Source organism: Prionailurus viverrinus, chromosome C1 (genome assembly GCF_022837055.1).
Source record: "Prionailurus viverrinus isolate Anna chromosome C1, UM_Priviv_1.0, whole genome shotgun sequence".
Classification (NCBI taxonomy): domain Eukaryota; kingdom Metazoa; phylum Chordata; class Mammalia; order Carnivora; family Felidae; genus Prionailurus; species Prionailurus viverrinus.
This window is the reverse complement of record NC_062568.1, coordinates 23,539,641-23,550,000: the sequence shown is the minus strand read 5'-3', so window position 1 is coordinate 23,550,000 and position 10,360 is coordinate 23,539,641. Positions and strand designations below refer to the sequence as shown.

Below are 10,360 nucleotides of genomic sequence, written 5' to 3'. Positions count from 1 at the left end.
TTTTTTTTTTTTAGAATCCTAGTCTAATCTTTCACAACACTGTAGTATACTGATTTTTGTACAACAAAGTTAGGAGATACTAACCTATAGGATCATGTTAGTTTAGCTTTTGGAAACTAGCATGTAGATATAGCATTCCTATGAGCACTTGTGGACTGTAAATTCTCAGATGATGGAGAAGGAGAAAGCAAGGAAAACAAGATGAGTCAGCCCTGGATAAAATGAGATTTGTAAATGTGTATATACATAATACATGCTTTCTCTTTGTTAGAATTTACTCCATACACAGAACATCCAGCCTGACCTCTGAATCAAGCCCACTGTGACCCTTTAGATCACTCTTGGCCTCGTAGCACTTCTCGACTTGTGATCTCCATCATGCATTTGAATGTTGGGCCATTTTTAACTTCTTTCCAAAAAAATTTTCACCAGTGGTACAGTGATGCAGTGGATCATATATTGTCTGTATCTGTCATGGATAATACATCATCAGATGCAGCTTTTTTTATTCCAAAAGTCAGCTTGCTCCTTTTTTCTGAACCAGTAGGCTATGTGGGCATGAAGACATTAGAGTTCTCTAGAAACAGTCATTGCTAACACATATGTAGTAGCATTTAGGAAGTGCCAGCCACCATTTCATGCACTTTTTACAGATTAACTCCTTTAATCCTCATAAAACTTTTGAAGTAGGTAATATTACCTGTTTTACAGTCTGGTAACTAAAGTTAAATAATTTGCTTGTGGCCATGTAATTGGTAAGAAGTAACCACTTAAACCTAAGAACCGGACACTGAAGATAATACTGCTCCTAAGTACTGCCACTGCTGCAAATGAGTGATTAGAAATTGCTGCTTTTTTCCATTGTTTAAAGACTTAGGACTGTTCTGCTTTCAACTCTTGGTTCACTTAGTCATAAGGACCTACCTCATGCCAGTCCTAGTGACTGAGCATATAATATATGGTCCTTATTCACATAGAGTTAAAATAAGAGTTTATTTACTAGTTTAGCCTTCATAGCTTGCTAGAAAATATTTTATTCTTAGTGTTAACTTTTTTTTAGTAATTTTTTAATTGTGCTAAAAAATTTAAAATTTACCATCTTAACCATTTTTAAGTATACATACAGTTCAGTAGTGTTAAATATGTACACAGTATTGTGCAACAGATCTCCAGAACTTTTTTGCCTTGCAAAACTGAACCTCTGTTAAAAGCAGCTTCCCTCATTTTCCCCTTCTGTGAGTCCTTGGCAGTCACCACTCTACTATCTGTTTTTACGAGTTTGACTACTTTAGATACTTGAAATAAGTGGAATCCACAGTTGTCCTTTTCGTGACTGGCTTATTTTGCTGCATTATGTCCTCAAAGTTCATCCACGTTGTAGTGTGTGATGGTATGTCCTTCCTTTTAAGGCAGAATAATATTCCATTGTATGTGTACCACATTTTTTCAGTGTATCCGTCTGTTGATGAGTACTTGGGTTGCCTCTGCATGTTGACTATTATGAATAATGCTGTTATGGATGGAGGCTTGCCCATATCTCTTTAATATCCTGTCCTGTGTTCTTTGGATATATATCCAAAAGTAGGATTCTTGGATCACAAGGTAATCCTATTTTTAGTTTTTTAAGGAATCACTGTAGTGTTTTCTGTAGTGGCTGGGCAATTTTACATTCCACCAGCAGTGCACAGGGTCCAAATGTCTTCTCATCCTTGTCAACCCTCGCTGTTTTCTGTTTAAGTTTTTGTTTTTTAAATAGTAGCCATCCTAATGGATGTGAGGTGGTATCTCATTGTGGTTTTTATTCGTAAGTTGTAAAATTTCTGGATTATATCCTGGATATTAACTCCCTGTTAGATATATATATGATTCGCAAATATCTTCTCCCAATTCATAGGTTGCCTTTTCACTCTGTTGATTGTGCCCTTTCATGAACAGAATTTTTTAAGTTTGATGTGACCCAATTTGTTTATTTTTGCTTTTGTTGTCTATGCTTTTGGTGGCATAGCCAAGAAAGCGCTGCCAAGTCCAGCGTCTTGAAGCTTTTCTCCTGTGTTTTCTTCTAGAAGTTTTATAGTTTTAGGTCTTACATTTAGATCTTCAATCCATTTTCAATTAGTTTTTGTACATGGCATAATTAAGGGTCCAACTTCATTCTCTTGCATGTGGATATACAGTGTTCTCAACATCATGTGTGGAAGAGACTCATGTTAGATTGTTGTTGTCTTTTTTTAATGCCCTGAAATGATGAGTTTGTGAGAATTTTCTGTTCAATTTACGATGTTTTGCACACTGACATTTAGCTTTGGTATTTTCTTAGTTATTGATATTTATAGAATTTCAAGTTTTATAGGTATGAGGCAGATCCTGTCAATAACCAGAGATATAATTTTAAGTGATCATTCAGCCCTTTGGGTTGTTTGTGGGGTTTTCACATTCGGGGTTCTTTTTTTAAATCAAACATCTATGGTATATTAAAATTTTACATGAGGCAATTTCCAAGTCCTTCTGTGTAGTTTTTTCAAATGCCTAATGTATATTAAAATATTTGTTGCTTTGAGCTAAATATCTAAAAGCATTCTAAGCCAAAATAAGTGATATAGAAATAAATGTTGCATAATTTTTCCTGTCCTCCTTTGCTCCTAGGGAAGCAGCACGAGAGTGTCGTAGAAAGAAGAAAGAATATGTGAAATGTTTAGAAAACAGAGTGGCAGTGCTTGAAAACCAAAATAAGACTCTCATTGAGGAGCTAAAAGCACTTAAGGACCTCTACTGCCACAAATCAGATTAATTTGGGATTTAAATTTCACCTGTCATGGTGGAAAAGGACTGGCTTGGCCTCAAGCAGAAAGACAAAATAAACATTTTATTTTCTAAACATTTCTTTTTTTCTATGCGCAAAACTGCCTGAAAGCAACTACAGAATTTCATTCATTTGTGCTTTTGCATTAAACTGTGAATGTTCCAACACCTGCCTCCACGTCTCCCCTCAAGAAATTTTCAGCACCAGGAATCATGAAGAGACTTCTGCTTTTCATCCCCCACCCTCTTCAAGAAGTAATAATTTGTTTACTTGTAAATTGATGGGGGAAATGAGGAAAAGAAAATCTTTTTTTAAATGATTTCAAGGTTTGTGCTGAGCTCCTTGATTGCCTTAGGGACAGAATTACCCCAGCCTCTTGAGCTGAAGTAATGTGTGGGCCGCATGCATAAAGTAAGTAAGGTGCAATGAAGAAGTGTTGATTGCCAAATTGACGTGTTTTCACATTTTCATTGTGAATTATGTAAAATTGCAAAGAGATATACCCTCTAAAAAAGAGTTTTAGTGTGGTGTTGAAGAAATTAAGAATGAATTCGAAGTGCTTTCTATGTACATTCTCTTCTTCAATACTGACAACTTGTCCTTGACCTTCTGTATTAACTGTAGCTCTTCCGTAGGGCAGTTGTTGCTTCTTATTTCAGTTCTGTATGTGTTCAACATTCTTGAATACATTAAAAGAAGTAACCAACTGAATGAAAAAGCATGGTATTTGAATTTTAAATTAAACTGAAGTAAATAAAAGTACAAAGCTTGTTTTAGTTAGTACTAAATTCTTAGTAAAAAGATGCTCATTAGTAAACCAGCCCCTTGAGTTACATAACAAGGTTTTTAAATAAATGTTTTTGTCATCGCCTTCAAAAATACTTATGTCACTCATTTACTTAAAAAGATATTTCTAATTAAACTGTTCCCATTTGCACTTACACTATACCACCAACAGGAAAGCCTTCAAGATGTTAAATAAAACAAAGTGATATCTTTGTTTATAAAATGTTGTGTTGTAGAAAAATACTGATTTTAAATCTTTTCCATATTAACATACTTTAACAGAGTATCCTTAGTGAATTTTTTAATGAAAGTGTAAGGATATAGTTATAAAAAGTACAGTATTAGATGTACACGAGAGTTATTTTCTTCAGACGTATTTGAATGACTGCTGTACTACAATATTTGGATTGTCATTCTTACAAAACTTTTTTTTTTTTTTTTTTTTTTTTTTTTTGGTTTTCTCCTAAAAAGGATAGTTGTGCTTGAGCTTTCCAATATGCTGTATAGCCTTTGTTGTTCTGCAAAGGAGCTACCTGTTTTAACCCCTGACTATACCAGTCTGTATTTATATGTATCATACATTGTTTCCAATACTACTTCTAACTATTAATTACTCATTCACTAAGCTTGATAAATCTTTACAAAAGTTACCCTTTAAAAAAATAGGACTAAGGTGGATTTTAAAAATTGGAAACTGACATAATGTTAGATATAATTTCTCATTTGAAAAGGTTATTCCTTTTAAAAGAAGAGTGTAGAAAATTAATGTTTTATATTTAGTCATGGGTTATTTTTAAAAGTTTGTTAATGTATTAACAAAATATACAGATGTGGGTGTTAATTGTTGGGTCCCTTTTGAAAAGTAAGGTTTTTAATTAATATTTGTAAATGGTTTATTTTTGTTTGTAACAAACCATTGTCTCTTTTCAAGGATGAACAGAGTTTATGAAGGAGCATCATTCTAAGAATTGAGTGATGTAGTCTTATATTTGGACAATTCACCAGATTCTCAAGAAGGCTTTCAAACGACTGTAAAGTTTGATGTTTATCCTGCTGAGCTAATGGGGAAAGTTGTAGCATAAAAATTATTTGTATACCAGCATAGATGTGTCATTTTCCAAAACTTCAGCAGAAACCAAGCAAAGTGACAAATCTTTTCACAAACTAGAATTCTTTCTTAATGAGTCAAAATGTTTCGAATGTCATAAACTTTATAAATGAAAATTGCCTAGTATTTAGCAAGTTGTATTCTCCGAAGTAAAATGTTTCCAAAAGTTGAGGCATTCTGTTTAGTTAGAAAAGTTGGTGGTCCTCTTAGTCCCTGATGAATCAAGGCAGTCACATCCATATTAGCTGGTTGAATTTGTAAGTTTTTACAAACACCAGGTCCTTTGTACCTTGAGGATGATTGCACTGGTTTGAAGTCAGTTACTTAATGGTGAGGTAAGAAATCTATTCTGTTGCTAAATCTGTTTTAGACCCATAAAGAGACTTGAAAATTTCAGTTTATACAGATAGAAATTAAGCATCTTTTGTGCAGACTTTTTTTTTTTTTAACAAGAATTGGAAAAAAGGTGTTTGTTTTTAAGCATGCAACTTTGAGAATCTTTAATAAGGAAATGACATAATTAAAAAAAAAAAATCTTGTAGCCAAGAACATATATGGCCACATTACCAGTAATAAATGTTTTTTTCTCCTCATATTGGCCAAAAGGGAATGAAAATGTCATCATAGGAATCTGTACATATGCTACTGATTTGCCTAGAAAATAGCAAGTTTGGTATCGCTTACTTTGCAAATATAGGGCCATGTGGCACTTTTATCTATAGGACAGATTAACTCTAATAAAAATGAAGTGGGAGGGGTTTATTTTTGATATATTACTCTTACGAGTTTTCAAACTTTGATAGTGTTTAGCTGAAAAGTGGTTTAGAAAGGGCTAGATCCAATGTGTCCACCTTATTAAAAAATTGATATCAGATCTAATTTTAATTTCATTCTTTTCAAACTCAAGTACCATATTGGCAACCATCATATTGTCATAGGTGCTCTGTTCGTTTAGATATTATTGGGGGGGGAAAATGGCATTTGTATAATATATGTGTACATATATATAAATACATACAGTATATAATCTGAAGCTCTGAGAGCTCCTAAGTCAGGAATGCTGAGTATTATAGTATATTGAGGTCAGATGAAATTTTACATCTTTGCGTGTTCTGTTGCATCCCGTTTGGTAGTTTCTTGGACTGCATTACTCCAGCACTCATGATTGATTTTTGTCTTCTAATTTTCTTCCAAGTATTTTATTTTTACTGTTCGTTTTCTTTGGCTTGATACTTTTATGTATGTTACTAGTCACTTGAAAACTCCCCCGCCCCCAAAGTATTTGGTTTTTATGCTTTGTCTCTGGCAGCTATAACAGTGGTAAGAACATTTTGCAGATAGTTTCTAAAAGGTACCACTGATTTTTCAAAACTCATCCTGGGGGAGGAATTTGGGTGTTTTCATTTGAGCAGGGATTTTTTTCAGAAAAATGTGTTTTGATGGTAGGTCAGCAGCAGTGCTAGAATCTGAAAGCACAATACCAGTCAGGCAGGCTGTCCGATCAGAAGTCATCTGGCTGAAGTTTATCTCTGTCTCTCAGGCCTAATCCCTACTATCATTTTGACCACTTGGGGTGACATGTGGAATCATACAAAGGCTTAGGAAGAAACAACCAGTGTGTTTAAACCAGGATGCTTTTACTTACTTGAAGTGACTTCAATCTAGATTTCTTCTTTACATTTTAAAAATGTTTTTAATTTTGTGATCAGCAACAGTCAATTTATTGGCATAAATTGGTCTCTTTATTTCGAAGATCAAAAAGTCTGCTTCATTTTGCAGGATTAAATAAGGCGAATATAAAGTTACGATTTTTGAATTAAAGTGGGGTTTTAGAACAGTCATTACACACCTTTTCAGTTATTTGTAAGAGGCTTCATTTTGTTGCCTTTTTGGCTCTGAAAACTTTTGGTATGCTGTTTCCCGTTGACCTGATACAAAAGTTGTGTATTTATTTGGATTATATTTACATTATATTCTTTGTAAATGTTTGGTGTAACTTGCACTTTTAAAAAATGACCCTGTTGGGTGTTAGCAACTTGAGAAAAGTTCCCTCATCAATTGATTGTCAACTGGCTTTTTATGTCATTTTCCTCTCTTCAAATCATGTGACTTTTTTAAATGGAAAATTTCATTAAAATATTTTAGCACCTAAAGGCTAGCCTTATAAATAGCTGTGAAAGAAAAGTAACAGGAAATTAGATTTGACTAGCCCAGTTAATTAAAAGATGAGTTTGAACGCAATGGGATTCTTTTACATCATGGATAAAGATAGAAGGAAAAGCAACTGGAGTAAATTGATACTTATTTTCAATTTTAAATGAGACTGTATTCCCATTCCAACATTAGTGTTGTCTGTAGGGTGCCAAGATAGCCATCAATTTATCTAGAACAGTAAAATAGTTTTCAAGGCAGTTAATTCATGGAGACCACATGGAATGATTTGACTGAGGTTTTTTCACTTAAAATTGGCTTTGTTACCATCAAACACCTAAATCGGACTGAGGTCCGGTGAGAAGGGAAAGCGCAACGCGCTTTGGTAAGCTGCCTGGAGGTGAAGAGTTGAGGGATACATTTGCTCACTCTGTTGTACAAAGCACAACTAGAACTTTTGTTGGATGGTTTGCCTACATCTTGAATACTTTTAATGTTGATATGTTGACTTTTTTTAAGTTGACTGCACAGTCACTGTATGTACTAGGAACTGGTTTCCTTGACTTTCTCAAATCAATGGCTAGGAGAGGCACTAATCCCTGAGGGGTTGAACATATCATGAAGCTGAGTCAGTATGGAAGAATTTCAAATAAATCAAACAGGGTGCTGAAGTTCCATCTGTCTCATATGCTTCTGATAAGTTCGTACTGATTAGTGAATGTAGCTTAAGCCTTTGTATGTGTCCTCAGGGGGGGCAAACTTTAAGAGGGACCAGATAACGTTTGAGTGGAGGGATTATATTTCAGGTGTTTTAGCTTGAAATTTATTTTTTAAAAAAATAAAAATAGAAAAAAAAAAAATAGAACAAAGCCTGTGAAGATGATATAAACAGGCAGAGTTGTTTTAGCACAGAGAGAAAATATTGACCTGTCTGCATTCTGGTACTGTGGGTGCAGGTCCTAGCTGGGTATATAACCTGATACATTTTTAATTATTCTCACCAGCAAGTAAAAGGAAAATGAACAATCTTTGGGAAATGTCTTTGAAAAGGGGCAAATGGTAGGAAAATCAGATTTTACCTCCTTTATACAGGCATTATGTGATACTTGCCTACAGAAGTATGGGCGTTTCCAAGCTTCCAAGGAGCATCTCAGAAATTAAGAGTCAATCTGAGATAGTTGAAAAATTGGTAGGGAAGGAAGAAAATCCCTGCAAATAGTAATCTTATGTTAGTTGGCCAAGTGAAATGATCTATCTTTGTGTTTGGGAGGTTTTATTTTCTTACGTTTTTAAAATTGAATTGGTAAATGCTTTATAGACATATTTTTATCCAGGTGCCACTCCAATTTGTGTATGTAATAAAAATTATTTATATTAAAAGTGGGAAATAATTTGTCACCATTGTTCTGTGAGTATGGATTTATGGAGGGGTGGCAAAGAGGAGTGCTAGTTAGCAGTTTTCCATGTAGAGTCGTCCCCAGCTGATTTGTCCTCATGTCATTTGTCCTCCCCACCCAAAAAAGCAATTATTTCTAACCTAGATGTATCACTTGAGACTTTTTAGAAACAAAATAATCAGGGAAGTTTCTAGAGAGAAAGATGGTGTTTGTTTTTGTTTTAATTTTTCCTTGAGGATTGGGGTAAAGAATACCTCCCCCCAAAACTATCAGCACAAAACAGGGTATCGATTTTTAACTCTGATGTTACTATTGGAGTTGAATATTAAGTAAATATAATGAGGGAAATACATTTCTAATAAAATTCCCTACATTCTAGAAACATCCCTGTTTTAATTTTTTTACCTAAATCTTTTTGTGCTCTATCTGTGTAAAGAGAGAAAATGTACTGAGTTATAATGCATTTTATTAACACTATGTACATAGTAGCTGCTTTGTGTTCAGAATGGTAGCAATTGCTTTGTATATTAAAGTGATCCTTGTGAATTTGTGAAATATTGTCAGAAAGTGCTTTTTCTTACTGTAATCTTTGTGGTATCAACTGTCCTAATGCCCTTTTTACACACATTTATGTGCAGTCACATAAACATGCTTTTAAAAACTCTGTAAGTCTCTTTTTTGGGGATGGGATCTCTCGATTTTGGTTTCTGCCAGTAGTGTTAAGCTGTTATTTTCTGGGACTTCAGTTTATTACTTTTGTTAAATGAGCAAAGTTTATGTTAGAATATGTCACAAGCTTGTGTTGCACGGCAACGGAAAACTAATTTGAGAAACCAGAACATATCTTCAGTTATTTAATTTTACTGTATTCCTCATTTTTAGCACAAGATTTCTTTGTTCAGAAAGATTGAACAGTGCCTATTTGAAGATGTGGAGATGTTACCGCCCTATTGAGAAAACCAATGGAGACATATGACCAGCTGTCTCCAGTGTCAGAAAATACATGTTTTAATTGGAAGAACAATGAGAATAGCTAACTTGTCAGGCCCCCTTGTAATTCTAAAGTTCTGTGATCATAGGAAATGGGAGGAGGTGTGGTTAATCTGCTCTTTGCTTAAAGCATAATAAAAGATTCTCTCCTGTTGATTTAATTTCTGAAAATAAGCAGTTGCATTTATTCTAAGGTACTTTTTAAAAAAATTGCCATGACGTATTTATTAAGCTTGTTACACCTGCTATTGTATTGAAGGAATTGCACACATTTTATTCTTTCTCTTCTACAAAGTGTGACCACTTAAGGTGATTGTACAAGCAGACATTTTTGAGAGTGAAAGGGTGACGTTAATAGGGACAACAGGTGTAAACCAGGATTGTGCTGAGCAAATCGGGACCTTTAGTCACCCTCCTTGTAACCCGTGTCCAGGTGCTTGAGCCTCCAATAAAAGGATAGAGTGCCTCTCTTCTCTTTATCCATACCTTTGTGGTCACTTGCTTATTTCACCAATACTTGAGCACTAAGAAGTACCTGTCCTCAAGAAGCTCTAGGACACAGCCGAAGAAACCATTCTAAGACGGTCACACAATTTTAGCTCTGGTGCTACACTCTCCTATTTGTCATCTCCACTCAGATTGCAAAACAGAACCTCTCATTTCTCCTCTAAATCCGTTCATCTCTCAGCTGGCTTTTTCCATCTTGTAAATGATGCCACTATTCCACTACGCTGCTAAAGGCAAAACCCCAGAAAATCACTGCCTTAGTGTTACCTTCCACTGTGCATTTTTCATTTCTCCACATCTTTTGCATATTGACCAAACTGGGGCTTAGGATTCTGATGAGGTCCTAACAAGTGAAGAGGAAAGGTATTTCCAGGCACTTCAATGCTATTTTTTGCTATTTTTTTTTTAATTGAGGTGCAATTCACATAACAACATTGACCATTTTTAAGTGAACAATTCGGTAGCACTTAGTCCCTTCTCAACGTTGTGCTAGCTACCACCAACTGCATATCTAGGTCCAAATCGTCACTCCAAAATCAAACCTTCCATCTATTAAAGAGTTATTATTTTCCCCTCCCTCTATCCCCAGGCAACCATGAATCTGCTTTCCATTTCTCTAGT

The 10,360-nt window shown here is 34.7% G+C and overlaps 1 protein-coding gene across 5 annotated transcripts in view; it reads left to right on the top strand.

The window, feature by feature from the left end:
* Window positions 1-8,906, top strand: part of CREB1 (cAMP responsive element binding protein 1) — a 61,753-nt gene extending 52,847 nt beyond the window's left edge. For 4 of the 5 annotated variants that reach the window (XM_047872594.1, XM_047872593.1, XM_047872595.1 and 1 more), the window contains one exon: window positions 2,644-8,906. In XM_047872594.1, the coding sequence (XP_047728550.1) occupies window positions 2,644-2,788 (145 nt within the window). In that variant the 3' untranslated portion in view covers window positions 2,789-8,906. The remainder of the gene's footprint in view (window positions 1-2,643) is intronic. The other variant, XR_007155026.1, reaches the window with a different exon arrangement.
* Window positions 8,907-10,360: the final 1,454 nt, after the last annotated feature.